Source organism: Haliotis rufescens, unplaced genomic scaffold, assembly GCF_023055435.1.
Source record: "Haliotis rufescens isolate VD_foot unplaced genomic scaffold, xgHalRufe1.0.p SCAF_22, whole genome shotgun sequence".
Taxonomy (NCBI): Eukaryota; Metazoa; Mollusca; class Gastropoda; order Lepetellida; family Haliotidae; genus Haliotis; species Haliotis rufescens.
The window spans coordinates 4,854,521-4,871,297 of NW_025963913.1; the positions used below are offsets into that span (position 1 = coordinate 4,854,521).

Sequence of the window (16,777 nt, forward strand, 5' to 3'; positions counted from 1 at the left end):
AGTATCTAATCTTATGCTTAGAGGTATATTTAATCTGTGTCTATTGTTTTCATAGCGGTAATTATGACGTCATGACCATTTCCACGGTAAACAATATGGCGGAGCGGGCACCTGCCAAGGAGCGATAGGGCCTCGGGAAACAAGTTGACACTATTATTTACAGACTTGGTAATTGATATACTTGACTAACTTTACTGTGTTTTTACTTATTCAAGCAGCGGAAAATATTTGCTGTTAGCTATAGAATTAAGTAAATCACAGTTTGTTTTTTATGACTGATTATAGATCTACGGCGACGTCGTAGGCCGTAAGTCTACCATAACATACTTTGTTACCCATGTCAGCAAAAGGTTTTGATAACAAACGTAATTTTCCCAAACAACACGTAAATATCTCAAAACAGCAGTGATTTATGTCCCAAAAACTGAATGTGGGATAGCATCTATGGCATGTGTCTTGTACTAATTTTAAATTTCATAACATAATGTGTAATCGCTGCATGGTTACACGAGATTAAATGCTTTAATTTTGTACAGTGCTACTAAATTATATGCAAACATATCTGAATAAATTCCATCTACTCTAAAAAGCATGTTGTTTCAGATGTCATTATGGTTGTGCATATACAATTAAATATGTAGCTTTTAATGTATATTCATATTTGAATATATGAATCTATATATCTAATTCTGTTAATATTGGTAAATATTACTGAAATAATTCTATCTTTTCATTTTAATGGCAGTCTCAAGACGTTACAATGGGAGCAAGTCAGTCACATGATCAGCTGATGCCAGAAGAGAGGAAGCTAAGACAGGACCCTGAAAAAATAGCAAGAATTGCTCGGTATCTCTCTGCTAGACAAGGAACTCAGAAAAGTTTAGTTAGTGCAGAAGAATTCAGTCAGCATGAACAAGATAAGGTACACGCCATGCCAGGGAATCTTTTCCTGTCAAACATATACCCTATCAAATGATGCATGTAATTTATACTGAAACACTATTAAACCATAGTTTTCACATTGTGTCATATATTGTGCTGATCATGTTGATTCGTTATTTCAGTTGGAGCTTTGAATAATAAAAAAAGTGTTTTACATATGGCAGTAGAAATATGTCAGGTCAGTTTACACTTCAATCATGTTATGGGAGAAGGGCTCTCTTCCTGTGTGCTCATACATTATCAGTTGTCAGCAATACCTGTACTTTGACTCATTAGCTTGTAGACAATGTGAATATCACCAAACAATTGTTTGAAAGTGTGGCCACTCCTGAGAAAGATTACCAATATTCCATATCAGCATATAGAAAATGGTACATGCAGTTATGCTGAATTATCTCCCATTTTGGACTAGCGAGCAGCCAATTTTCATTTTCAGCAAAGTATGAAGATTCTGAAAGGGATTTACAAGAGGCTGGATCCCACTATCATGAAATCTACATTGGATGTGAATGGGGAAGTGCAGCTGTCATTCAAGTATGACTTAAATCGGGACCTATTGCTTGTCAAGGTCATCCGGTGCAGGGAGTTGAGGAACAGGGATGTCCGATCCAAAGCCTCTGATCCATATATCAGAGTATGTGTGTTGTTTCTGTATCTCTGGTTTAGGGGATCACATGCATGCATTTTATTTAATTCAGTACATGATATGAATAAATATAGATCCATATAAATCATATAGATTTGATTAAAAGCATGGGTTTTAATAGACTGAAGACAGTTTGAAGAAGTCACGATGAAGATGTACATGTACATAAGTTGTACACACGAACATTAGTGCATACATTTGCTGCCTTATATTCGTATGATCTGTTTATTGAACATTCCCCTGCATGGCTTATCATCCTACAAAGACTTACTGTTGTCATTGAAAGGAAATATGATGAAGGAAAATAAAATCTGAGAGTTATTATTAGAATCAGGTATTGCTTGATTATAGTACACAGTATCTGTCGCCATTTGTAATTCCAGCTGGCAATAATCCCTGACAGTCGGGGACAGGGAGCAAAGACCACTCAGATTGTTGTAGAGACGAACGAGCCCGTGTTCAACGAGATATTCGCGTTTACAAAGACAGAACTTGAGCTTCTGGATTCCAAGTTGATCGTCCAGGTCTGGGACTACGACGTGTCTAACCGAGATGACTTCCTGGGGGAGGTGATCATTGACATGACAACATTCAACTTCAAGGAGGAACCAGTGCATACGGCCTGGTATACACTCAAAATGGAGGTACGGTTGGTTACATTGGTCTTATGGATAAAAATGCATGGTCATATATTTAATGTGTTTGTATATCTTTTAGGAGATATAAAGGCACAACAATAGGCATGGTTTAGATAAAGATTTGGTCTGTTTGCCTCTGCTCTTACTGATTTGGTTAGTCAAGTAGCCCAGTGTATAATGTGTTCAACTGACATGCCTAATATCTTGTTTGATTCCCTTAAAATATTTGATGCCTTTTGCCTGTCATGATGTTGCAAAAAGCTATATAAGTGGCGTACAACCTCACTCACTTTCTCCCTGATCTTTGTTTCATTCATTACATATGCAGAATATTTCACGTCTCCTTTTTCTCTTGATATTGACTTTTTTCTTGACTTTAAATGTATCAGTACAACAATTAACAGTTGGAAAGCTTTGTACAGGCTTGAAAAGGCCTTGAATTTTTAAGGTTCCTCCTGAAAAGCCTTGATTAATTTTGTCAACCTTAAAAAGCCTTGAAAATAAACAAAATAACATGAAAAGCTTTGAATTTGTGCAAAGTGACATATGCATGTACTTGTAGATAAAACTTTAAGTTTGATTTATCACAATGAAAGATTTGTGTGCCAAAGACCATGAAGAATTCATGACAGGCATAATTTATTTTTGTTGTTGGTTGTGACACAATAAATCTTGTTGAAAAAATTGTGATGTTCATACTGCATTTTAGATCTTATGACTAATATATACAGTAGTAGGCTGGATTTTAATAAACTATTGACTGACTAAGGCTTATATCTCCACTAAAAAAGCCTTGAAAATGCCACTTGATAGCCTTGAATTTTAGTGTTCCACATCTGTATGAACCTTGGTTAAATATCATTGCCAACTAGTGCCACCTGTATGAGTTGACTTTCTGTCGGTGTTCAGACTGACCTCAGCATCAGTGGGGAGATGGACATCAGCATGGCGTTCCAGGCTCCGGACCACCTGTACGTGACGGTCCACGGGGCGACTAACCTCTCCCCCAGGGATGACAGCACCCTCGCTGAACCCTTTGTTAAAGTCAGTGTCCCTGGTGTGGGAATGGTCTGCAAATCTGAGGTGAGACATGGGATGTCTGAAGGAAGTGACAAGATTTAGATGTGAAACCCATTCAGATGGGTTCGTTAAGACTCGATTGACGACATAGCAAATATATCTCTTGAGCATTTATTTATTATCTTTTGAAATTGGACTAAAATTTGAATTTCTGGTGGTTCATGTGGTGTTGTGACATGGCATGTTTCTATTGGTATTGTTATGGCAATCATAAATATCATTAGCAGTCAAGTCACTATAAGCAGAGATAAGAGTTGTCTACCCTTGATCAAGGTTTTAATGATGCAGTTTGACAAACAGCAGTGTTGTTATCCTTACAACATTGAATATCAGTTTTGTTGCTTGTGGAATGGCATGCTTAAACAATAAGACACAAAGTGTTTTGTTTTAGCTCTTAAGTTTAAGACTGAACATCCTATATTTTCTGATTGAAAATCTATTTGCAAAGAGATGTTCGTTATGAAAAGTACATATCAGGATTAGTGATTTCTGTATGATGACATTAGGATGCCAAAGTGCCTTTGCAAATAGGTGAATTTTATCTTTCAGGTGCAAAAAAATACTCTGAATCCAGTATGGGAAGAGACTTTTGACTTTCAAGTGCCATATGAAGAATTGTCATTCAGGTACACACATCGTCAGTCTCATTCTAGCTGTCACAGATTTATGGCAGCTGATTTTGAATTGAAATTTTATTTCATACTGATAATTTGTGCAATCAACTCCTGTGCAAAGTTCTGGTTTTGTAAATGGATTGATGACAGTTTCAATTGTTGTCAACATTTTTGTGTGAAAGAACTTTTGATAGTTTCTGTAGATGTCATCATTCTGTTATGATGACAAATAACTCGGTGAGAGTCCTTTATATGATGGTACATGCACATGAAAGTTTGTGGACATGTCAGTCAGTACGATACAGTCAGAACGTGACAGCTTATAGAACATGACTATACAACTTTGTCTTTTGGCTCTTCCCGAACGCGCTTTACTTATCTATGGATGTTAGAAATGTGTGTAATGACTCATTACACCAGATGCCAGGTGTTATCAATTGCTATGGATAAAAACATGGTTTGTTGCAAGCAGCTGCACTTTTCATTATCAACATGTTATGAAGGGGGATATTATGTCTGTTTATGCTTGATGTTGAGACCCAATGCAAGATGCTCTTCTCTGTACAGATACGTTGTGCTCCATGTGATCGACGAGAGCCAACAGGAAGGTAATGAATCTCTGGGACAAGTTATCCTTGACCTTGACCTCCTGGATCCAGAACAAGGCTACCATGGGACACACAAGCTTGCAGATCTGGTATGCATAGTTGAACTGGAATGTGTCTGTGATGTCACTGTGATCTATCAGTAAGTTTCGTTGATAAGACAATACTGTGTCTGTGTTACTGCTCGTACAGATATCAACCCCTATTGTGGATTCCAGGTTAGAATAGGTCCCCCTGTGCTTGTCCTACAACTAATTGGATCTGGTGATCAGGCTTGGTAACCTGGTAAACTGCCATTATTGTATCCTGATGGCTTGGGACTCCACTCCTGTGAATTTATGGTATATCTGGTGCGGGCTCAATTATTTACTGTCCCTGTCCTATGACTGAAATATTGCTTAGTGTGGTATTAATTAGCAAACAAAGAAGAAGATACCAAGACCAATATATTGTCAATGTAGGCTAAATCATGAATTTCAGAAAAACAGTGAGCGTATCCGGAACAAGTGGTCCCAGAGCATGATTGGCCAGGAGTTCCGAGAGTCCTTCCAGGCGCACGCCTCCATCCGACACCCCAACTTCCTGTTCCAGCAGCAGTCCGGGAAGAAGGTGCGTCCCCAGTACTCGGGGCTACAGTGACACTTGGTGGACTGTAGGCCAAGGGATCCCAACATGGGCTGTAACGATATACTCTAGTGCAATATGATACGTGTCTTGATAGTAGGCCACAGGTTACAGTACTTGAACTCGACACATGACATGTTAAGGAAACATTTTCATTATGAATAGATATGAAAATATGAATCTAAAACATATTAGCTTGAGAGTTGTTATACATACAACAGAAAATAGCACAGTAGAATGTGGATATATTGAACCACAGTTTGTTACATACATTGTTCGTTATACATGTATATGTTTTCTCTCATAAATGCCTGTCATGTTGGATAAGACAAAACTCAGTAATTGCAGCATTGGCGATAATCCCATGGTCCATTGACTTGATCTTAGATGTTGTGTTGGGTGGTAGAAACACAACTTTAATGTTCGTGAGATGAGGCGCATTTGTGTGCACAGGTAGTTGTCAAGGTTTAACAAGGTCGATTCGTCACCACTGATTTTTTTATTTGTCGCGATTTTGTTGATTTGCTGAATGTGTATGGCCAGTTGTAAATGAAACTTGAGACTGAGTGAAATTTCTGTTTGCTATACACGTCACTAATTAGTGGTATTTGGGCTTGTTGGGGATCAGATATCAGGTCGCTATATATGTTAGAGAGTTGGTTATGTACATACATTTTATATGATAATATATAGGAGATAAATCAGGGATTGTGTAACAGTTTGTTGTATATGTTTGTTCGCTCTATCAGTGTTCGTTCTATCAGTGTTCCATTCCATGTATCACCTGTATATACTTGCATCGTTTTGTAATGGTACATGACCAACTGATACAGTACTCTTCTCATGGCACAGAGGATCATGACGGACCAACTATACAGTGAATAGTTGCGCCTTTAATCCCTCCATGTTTCCAAATCTCGGAGAACAAAAATCGTGGTTGTTGAAATAAATAGTGATATACCCCTTGATTTCATGGGCTATTGTGATTTACGAAAGTTCATGGTTTGTGTGCATTATCCCAAATGTAACTTTATAATTATGAGGGGTCAGTTTATGACGGAAGATAAGTCGTTTCCAGAATACAACTATTCAAATACACACAAAACTAGATTTTACTAGAGATTGCGTTATTGAATATTTTCATAAATAGCTTCTGCTTGTTGTGTCAATCATTGTAAAATTTGCAGGTAATAGATCTGTATCATGTGAAATATGACGTGATGTTAACAGGAAAGTATATGACATGTATTCATGTATATTTCAGGTGATCAGCGTCAGCTGCCGTAAGGCCCGGAGTCACGCCAAGATCAGGATAGTTGATGGCATTGCCGTCAACTAAACAGACGGGATAGCATCCTCGTCAACTAAACACACTTACTGGCATCCTTAACGAGACTCAACTTCAATTCTGTATTTGGTTGATGTAAAGTAGATAATGAAAACACAAACTTTCGAACCTGCAACCAATAACCATATCAGCATTATGTTTCAATGTAATGTTTACACACTCAAATTTGGACAGTGGACGTATCTATGTTTCGATACTGTTGATCATTATGTAACAATTTTACAATTTATGTTGTTTGATACAATCTTTGTTTTTCCATTCATTTAAGATGTATTGGCTGTTTGTATTTGATACAATGTTTATACTTTGACCTGTATACAGTGTATACATGAGGGATATGGTGTTTCTTACCATTCAACGACTCTATGGTACTAGCACTCTGTGATACACACAATCTAGCATTAGAGCAAATAGTTTTTCCATGTTTGACATCGCCAGATATACCATTTGTACTGCTGCTCCAAAGAAAAGTTTCTTTATATACCTGCTGATCCAAACATACAACTGGTCTTGCCTTGGGGAAACACTCACTAGAAAAGATATACCGGTCCTTAAATAAATCTTCATGTGTCTTTGAAATGAAGACAACAGCTCAAGTGTTCTGCTTGCCCAGTTAAATGTGAAGAGCATTTAGGGATCATTGGGAGAAATTGGCCTCATGTCTTATGTCAGTTTTTTAACCTTTTGTAAACAAAAAAATAGAAAATGGTGAGAGAACAGTTAATTGGCTTCCTTGTGCTGTGCGGTGTTGCAACTGATAGGCACACCAGGAACCTATGATCAGGGGTTCGAATCCCGGCTTGCCCTGATTATGTTTCTAGGTTTGTCAGGTGGTAAGCATCTAGGACCTGCATCACTTAAGACTTTCCCACATCAAGCTCATATGTAGTCATATACCTTAACTATTGTTCAAAGTGACGGCAAACAAAACTCACTTACTTTTGTATGTAAATGTTTTGATCCTTAAAATTTGTCTGAAGATTCTTGGAACGCCCAAAGAGAAGATAATTATTACTTTGAAGTTTTATTGTCTATTTATTGATTTTTATTTGGTGCAATTAATTGTGGTATTGCAATATGGACCATTTTGAGAGAAGACATTAATATGAATTGGTTACTGTTGACCAGTTACACTGGCATAATTGTCTTATAGTTTTGTTTATTTATGAATGACAAATATACATGTAAAGAAATACACCTAGGGCAGGACCCTTCACACTCTTCACTATTGTTTATTCTTGAAATGTGGTAGGCTACTTTAAGTATGCTTGTTACTGTCATTATTTTAACACATTTATAATATATTTACAGTGTACTTGTCAGTTGGAATGAAAAGCATTTGTTTTAAGGTAATCGTGTGTTAGATTCATCAGTCTACTGATGTTTCTTCATTTCTTTATGGCTTGTATTCCTCATATTAATAAGTAACAATTTATTACTAAACTGATATGGTAAATAAAAATATATTTTTCTTATTGATACACTAATTTACATCAAAACTGCATGTGTTTAAGACATATATTTGCCATGTAAGCAAAAATGTTTCTAATCAAAACAAAATGCATTTGTGTTTGTTAAATCTTTAAAGATTTGCATCCGTCCAATATTTACATTTTATACAGAATAAATACTTGTTATATTTATGCCATATTTCATTTTTCTTTTATTTGCAAAACAGGAGACAACGATAAACCAATCAAAAGTTCTTAAACGAGCAATGGTAAATTCAGGTAATTGACTACACTAGAAGTGCAAGCAGTACTTTGATGTCAGTGGAGGTCATACATTTTGTAACACACTGTCAACAGGAATGTGAAACTTTAATGGAAGTCTGATAGTGATCTGAGATGTACGTATAATGTATGTCAAGTGAAGTTACAGTATTCACTTCTGCTGTAGGTCACGCTGTCATAACTGAAGCACCGCTACGAAGCTTGTGAATACAACCTCTTCCAGGTTTAATATTTATGATGCGGTGTGTCAACAGCGAGTTGGGGGACAGCAAACAGACAGGTAACTCTGTAGGGGGGGCTGTCACCTTCAACGTGTCGTCTGCAACCGGTCCGCCATGTTGACATCTGTTGCAGACACGTGCGACCTTGCCGAGATCATGCGATACTCTTCTAACAAACGTAATTATCATGGAGCGATGGAAATTAACGGCAACAGGCTGAAGTCATAAGTTTTTATCAGTAGAATGCTCCACTAGTTAATTAATGTTACAGGGATATATAGAAAAAAATATTCACACTATATCTGGCGCTATGATTGACAATGAAATGACTTATTTAAAAGGAATAGTTGAAACGAAGTAATTTTGATGATGTGTTGTTGTACAGACAATCAGATTAGTCTGCAGTACTGTAATATAACAGGGATTGTCTAATGGTCATTGCCCTATATTTCATGTGTATCAAAGTATGTGGTTAAATTAAGACATGAAACGTTACGTTCTTCCATCAAACGATATTTGGCAATTTTATTGCACAATACTAATTACATAAAACCATCCTGATCCGCCCTTGTGGAGGTGCACAGATCACAGTCACCATTCATCTTCGGTCCACAAAAGACATTTAAAACAATGCATTGAGATGCGTCATATATTCTGGAGCTACCTCATTAATCACTCGCCACCTGGAGTTTTATATACCATATATTCCCAAGTACCCTCGGGAAACTTGCCTTTATTTACAACTCTCGCCGTATGGCATTTACACGATTAGGTAACTTTCGATAAGCCCGGCTTTAATTTCAGTGGTGACAATGTCGGTGTTCTTTTACTATCCCAGTTTCACCAAGGTGGCCAGTCGAGCTGTCCCTTCACGCCCCGGGCACTGTCATATTTCTTTCTGCTACTGTGAGTCACGGTGAAGCACAAACCCAGCCTACGTGATACTGTCGTATTCAGCTTACTTGAGGAACACATGGAATGCCCGGAGGTGAACATGTATCACTCTGGTTTATACACTGTGGTGTGTGCATCGAAGTCGGGATTCACTCAAGGAAATCTACACAACGAAGGCTTATCCTCTTATTGCAAGTGAACTGCGGTAGTACACTAAATCTGGATATATAGCGGTTTGGGAGTCATAGTTCGCAAGTGCACTTAACTGCGATAATGTATACTCGGCATGTCGTTTCTTGTGTGAGTGAGTGAGCGAGTGAGTTGGGTTTTACTCCGCTTTTAACAGTATTCCAGTTATATCCCGGCTTGTCAGCTTAATGTGGGAGGAAAGCCCGAAATGATGCAGGTCTCAGACGTTAACCACTTAGGTGAAACCCACGAGCACGAGTATGGTGCCGACAAACCTAGAACCATAATTGGGGCGAACCGGGATTCGAACCAATCATAGGTTTCTGGCGTGCCCAAGTGACGCGAATTGCAGAACCTTAGGCGACTGGGCCACCCGTGCTCCGATATCGTTTCTTGAATAAATTACTTTCACTTTGTGTGAGTTCATTGGAGTGTGAATCCCTATAGAGTAAGGGCCATATTTATGGACGCATGGGTTTGCGAAACAAACAGAAAACAAATTGCTTGGCTAGCCAATCAAATTCTGGGAATCTCTTACAGTTTATTTATGCATGCCGTTACACAACACAGCTACAACGGTGGCGGTTCCATCTACAGGTGAGATGGTGACATCTGTTCCTGCAGCTCTATAATGACGTCTTAATTCTACAGGTTCTGGGATGTGCATAAATCATGTTTTAATATTACCAGAGACCAGAGATGATGTATTTCGGGTGGGCACAATTGGCTGACTGCCGTGCCCATGCAGATGGAGGGGATTGTTGTTGACAACGTCGGTCACTGCATGATGTGCAAGACGACACCAGTCCAGCATACGCCCAACCTCCCTGCTGAAACATCCCATTTCGTTACATCTGCATGTGTAGTTCAGTTGTTGAGTACAAGAACTTGAAATACAAAGGTCATTTCAGCACACCCTGAAATCATTAACTAGGATTATACCAGTCGGTTAACCCTCTTTTCACTAGGTGCTAGATAGCATTTTTCTCGATTTAAAAACTAAAGATTAACCTCTCTAAGTGTATATATTCCAAGTGTCTGCTATGTAGGGATATAAACACAGCTAACACTGGAACATAACTTACTAGATATGGACTCAACATACGCATTGATAAATATAAGTCGCCTGTCTGTATTAGGTCTGTGTTTTATGGTACTGAGGAGATGTGGGTCTACATATTCGATGTTGGTCAGTACATTGTTTTGAACAAGGGATATAGTTCTATTAATATACAACTTCTTTATTAAAATGACTGCAACGTGTCGGTGTAGATACTAACACCGTTATTAAGGGCGTTATTAAGCAGTTTTAAGTGGTAAGATCCAAAATATACTGAACAACTAAAGTTCCTGTAACACCAATATTTTAGTGTATTTTTCAAACAAGTAAAGTTTGCTCTTCAATATTGTAGTACATATATGGAATCAAGTCACAAAAACGCAACTGCTACAGAAAAGCATGCATTCCATGCAAAAGTTGACTCTTATACAAGCCCCATGCATTTCACCACCCAAGAATGGGTATAAAAACATGCGCGTTAACGGGATTCCATATGCATTATTAGCATCGTGCTGACAACAACCACTCAGAAAAACAACAAAATTATACAATTATTCAACATTATACGAAATGCCACGCCTGTCCGAAAACGAGCGTCTGCGAGCCATTGGTATGCTTGAAGCAGGATCGAGTCAACGTGATGTTGCAAGACAATTTAACGTCCATTGAAACACCATTTGGTGTTTATGGCAACGTTGGCAACAGACGAATGCAGTCAGAGACCATTCTCGGAGTGGCAGGCCACGCGTAACCAATAATCGACAAGACAACTGGATTCGAACAACACACCTACGAAATCGATTCCAGCCAGCAACAGTGACTGCAAGAAGCATCCCTGGCCTTCGACGAATATCTTCACAAACCGTACGTCGTCGCCTCAGATGTGCAGGGATTGTCGCGAAAAGACCCGCCAGACGTCCCATTTTGACAGGAAACCACCGTCAAGCAGGTCTACAGTGGTGCAGACAGCGTTTACGCTGGACAGCCATGCAGTGGGGACAAGTTCTATTCACTGACGAGTCTCGTTTTCACCTCAGCCACAGTGATGGACGGATTCGAGTGTACCGACGTCGAGGTGAACGTTACGTCAATCATTGTGTCATGGAAGAAGATCGGCTCGGGGGCGGCAGCGTTATGGTATGGGTGGGATTACAGCAAGACAGAGGACCTGTTTGATAGTGGTAGAGGGAAATCTCAATGGACAGCGCTACCGCGACGAGATCATTGGCCCTGTTGTTCTACCGTTTTTGCGTCGTCATGGCCCAGGCATTACCTTTCAACATGACAACGCCCGGCCTCATATTGTTCGACTTGTTCAGGATTCTCTTCAACAAAACATCCCCTGGCCGGCTCGCTCCCCTGATCTCACACCAGTCGAGCACATGTGGGATGAGATGGAACGGCGCCTTCGACGTCTACCACTTGTTCCACGGACACTCCAGGAACTTCGAAACATGCTCCAGCAGATATGGACAGATATCCCACAGGACTTTGTGCGACGCCTGGTCCATTCCATGAGACGAAAATGTGTTGCTTGCATCGCGACCAGAGGTGGACACACACGCTATTGATTTGTAAATTGACATTTTGGCATGTTCATGTTTTTTTTAATGAAATCACGTCAGTATGGCAAATTAAACCATTTGAACAGGGGTCTTTTATCTGTTGCAAACCGTAATTGTTTCCTATTTGGTAAAAACTTAACTTTGCATTAAATCTTATTCAATGTCACAGGAACTTTTGTTGTTCAGTATATGAAAAATCCCCTCTCGGTCAATGTTACTGCAACATCCGGACCCTGAAGCCATACAGAACCGAGCTACATTGAGGTGTTTTAGAAATACTTCTTTTTAACTTTTCCAATCCAATCATGTTTTAAGGTCAGGCGTCTGTGGAGCCCTTAACCTGCCCGTTTAAATGCATGGTTATATTAAGTGTACAGCGGGAGGTGCTTATATGATCACGTTACACTATCTTCGGCAACACTTGTTGACCTCTACAGACACGATGAACTAAACCGCACAACTTGCTGTGTATTCACTCTGACATATATATACATACTTTTACATATACCAGTGGATGGCGGCTGTGTATTATTTATTTGACACTTTAGTCGGTAAGGGGTTCGCCAGTTATGAATACTTGACACAAACCAAGATTCTCCATACCAACATCAATCATTGGAAAAAGAGGAAACTTCAAGAAAGCATCTAAATCCAAAGAAAGAAGCCAGCCATTAACACAGACCAAGGTATCTTCCTACCCAGTGTGTACTCCACGGTGCTATGATCACGTCATCTATATTACATCTTGATTACCTTATTGCTTGTGCCACAATAGCCAGATCCTTGTCACCACTTTAGCGTACTTATTTGAATCTTCTGTCAATCGCATTGGCTTCGTCATTATATTGTTGTCTTTGGACATTAATCCTTACTCATTGGCTTTGTCATTGTTTTGTTATTTTTGTTCATTCAACCAAACCTTGTGTTTTGCACACACACACACACACACACACACACACACACACACACACACATGATGTAAGAGCAAGAAGTAGCTTTGAAACGTCGTGACAAAGAATAAAAAGAAATTGCTTTCCATATATAGGGTTATGTTTTCATGTTCTCCCAACTTCTAAATGCCTATCAAGGACTCCACCTATTATGTTGACATTTGTGACACATAAGACAACTTTGGTTTCTACGACGCCGTCCTTATCCATTACCTCCACATGTTTGTGGCTTGGTTCGATAGTGCTTCACGCCATCCTCTTGTGTGCAATGAACACCGCAATGTAGTGATTCCGATGCAGAATACGCCTACAACATACATCTTACCTGATACATTCAGTCCTTGTAGCGTAGGCCTGTACATAGTGAGACAGCGTCCAGATGGGTGGGTGACCAGGGAGGATATGTGACGCTAATTCTTATTAACATATTGGGCGGATAGAGCGATCGCTCGTCACGCCGAAGACCCGGGTTCGATTCCCGAGATGCTTACAATGTGTGATATTGCTGGAATATTGCTAAAAGCAGCGTAAAACCATACTCACTCACTCTTATAGACACGTATTGTACCTGGCGATCTCTGACCACGCTATTGTTCACTTGAGCCAGGCTCGATTTCCTTGTCGAACGCAAAAAGTATAATATAAGTCCTAAGCGTGCAGAAATAAAGGCTGGGTCTGGGTAGGGTCCACTGTGAATAAATAAAAACTGGGTCTAGTAAGGGTCTACTGTGAGGGAATACAGGTCGGGTCTAGTAAGGGTCTACTGTGAAGGAATGCAGGTCGGGTCTAGTAAGGGTCTACTGTGAGGGAATACAGGTCGGGTCTAGTAAGGGTCTACTGTGAAGGAATACAGGTCGGGTCTAGTAAGGGTCTACTGTGAGGGAATACAGGTCGGGTCAAGTAAGGGTCTACTGTGAAGGAATACAGGTCGGGTCTAGTAAGGGTCTACTGTGCAGAAATAAAGGCCGGGTCTAGGAAGGGTGCATCTTCCCCAGGCAAGAGAGTTAACTATCTTTTATAGCCCAGTACGTGTATTAGATAGCATGAAGCCCGTATCTCTTGTCTAATATAATTTGATTTAACAGGATGTAGTTATGATATTTATTTTAAGACGTTATCTCAATCCCCTACACGCCTACCAGACGACAGTGTCTAGAAAGGAACCCCACCAGCTCATAGTGACCTCTGTGAAATCGGATGGAACAGGAAAACAACGCTTGTTCTTTGGACTACATAGTTCGTGTGTGACGTGGGCACAGTCTGTATACAGGCAGTAAGCACGTCAGATGCAAGGCATGCACAGTTCACAGGTTATGCGTATTGTGTTAGGTGCAACTGGCGCCGGTTGATGTCACAGATGCAGACAAACTGACATGACACATGTTCATCAGGTCATCCTCCTCTGGAGACCCGATTAAAGCAATGACAATATATGCATTTTACTATCAAACAACCCTATGTCTAAATATTGAAACATGGTGTTTATACTAATTGGTTGCTTTATCAGAACTTTAGACTCCAGTCACCACATTGTAACTTTATTCCTTCAAAGATGTATGTTGAACCCTTGAACAGACTTTCACCTTCTCATAACCAGGAACCATTGCATGACGTTTAAGTTCGGTCCAGCATGTTTATCAAACACCTTACCTTTTAACATCGGATTATCAGGTGTATAGAATCGACATTCTATTTTGTGATGAATTGAATGGCAAACTATAACACAGTATAATCGAGGATGGCTTTGTAGGCATTGGGACAAGTTAACAGGTAACGTTTATAAATACAGCAACAGTGAGAGCAGCTCACACACTCCTGACCTCAAGGTTTTCTCCTACTCAATGCAGGGAGCAGCTCAAACACTCCTGACCTCAGGGTTTTCTCCTACTCAATGCAGGGAGCAGCTCAAACACTCCTGACCTCAAGGTGTCCTCCTACTCAAAGCAGGGAGCAGCTCAAACACTCCTGACCTCAAGGTTTTCTCCTACTCGATGCAGGGAGCAGCTCACACACTCCTGACCTAAAGGTTTTCTCCTACTCGATGCAGGGAGCAGCTCAAACACTCCTGACCTCAAGGTGTCCTCCTACACAAAGCAGGGAGCAGCTCAAACACTCCTGACCTCAAGGTGTCCTCCTACTCAATGCAGGGAGCAGCTCAAACACTCCTGACCTCAAGGTGTCCTTCTACTCAATGCAGGGAGCAGCTCAAACCCTCCTGACCTCAAGGTGTCCTCCTACTCAAAGCAGGGAGCAGCTCAAACACTCCTGACCTCAAGGTTTTCTCCTACTCGATGCAGGGAGCAGCTCAAACACTCCTGACCTCAAGGTTTTCTCCTACTCGATGCAGGGAGCAGCTCAAACACTCCTGACCTCAAGGAGTGCTCCTACTCAAAGCAGGGAGCAGCTCAAACATTCCTGACCTCAAGGTGTCCTACTCAAAGCAGGGAGCAGCTCAAACACTCCTGACCTCAAGGAGTGCCCCTACTCAAAGCAGGTAGCAGCTCAAACACTCCTGACCTCAAGGTTTTCTCCTACTCGATGCAGGGAGCAGCTGAAACGCTCCTGACCTCAAGGAGTCCTACTCAATGCAGGGAGCAGCTGAAACTCTCCTGACCTCAAGGTGTCCTCCTACTCAATGCAGGGAGAAGCTCAAACACTCCTGACCTTAAGGTTTTCTCCTACTCAATGCTGGGAGCAGCTCAAACACTCCTGACCTTAAGGTTTTCTCCTACTCAATGCAGGGAGCAGCTCAAACACTCCTGACCTCAAGGTGTCCTCCTACTCAATGCAGGGAGCAGCTCAAACACTCCTGACCTTAAGGTTTTCTCCTACTCAATGCAGGGAGCAGCTCAAACACTCCTGACCTCAACGTGTCCTCCTACACAAAGCAGGGAGCAGCTCAAACACTCCTGACCTCGTGTCCTCCTACTCAATGCAGGGAGCAGCTCAAACACTCCTGACCTCAAGGTGTCCTCCTACACAAAGCAGGGAGCAGCTCAAACACTCCTGACCTCAAGGTGTCCTCCTACTCAATGCAGGGAGCAGCTCAAACACTCCTGACCTCAAGGTTTTCTCCTACTCAATGCAGGGAGCAGCTCAAACACTCCTGACCTCAAGGTGTCCTCCTACACAAAGCAGGGAGCAGCTCAAACACTCCTGACCTCAAGGTGTCCTCCTACTCAATGCAGGGAGCAGCTCAAACACTCCTGACCTCAAGGTGTCCTCCTACACAAAGCAGAGAGCAGCTCAAACACTCCTGACCTCAAGGTGTCCTCCTACTCAATGCAGGGAGCAGCTCAAACACTCCTGACCTCAAGGTGTCCTCCTACACAAAGCAGGGAGCAGCTCAAACACTCCTGACCTCAAGGTGTCCTCCTACTCAAAGCAGGTAGCAGCTCAAACACTTCTGACCTCAAGGTGTCCTCCTACTCAATGCAGGGAGCAGCTCAAGCACTCCTGACCTCAAGGTTTTCTCCTACTCAATGCAGGGAGCAGCTCAAACACTCCTGACCTTAAGGTTTTCTCCTACTCAATGCAGGGAGCAGCTCAAACACTCCTGACCTCAAGGTGTCCTCCTACACAAAGCAGGGAGCAGCTCAAACACTCCTGACCTCAAGGTGTCCTCCTACTCAATGCAGGGAGCAGCTGAAACGCTCCTGACCTCAAGG

General features: G+C 41.0%; 1 protein-coding gene across 1 annotated transcript; it reads left to right on the forward strand.

Moving 5' to 3' along the window:
• The first annotated feature begins 79 nt into the window (after nucleotides 1–79).
• Nucleotides 80–8,140, forward strand: LOC124136305 (synaptotagmin-C-like). The gene is made up of 9 exons (XM_046502192.2): nucleotides 80–168; nucleotides 746–922; nucleotides 1,379–1,576; nucleotides 1,972–2,232; nucleotides 3,136–3,309; nucleotides 3,856–3,932; nucleotides 4,488–4,617; nucleotides 5,006–5,134; nucleotides 6,414–8,140. Exons 2-9 carry the CDS (start codon nucleotides 761–763, stop codon nucleotides 6,486–6,488), a joined length of 1,206 nt encoding a protein of 401 aa, XP_046358148.2. The 5' UTR covers nucleotides 80–168; nucleotides 746–760; the 3' UTR covers nucleotides 6,489–8,140.
• Nucleotides 8,141–16,777: the final 8,637 nt, after the last annotated feature.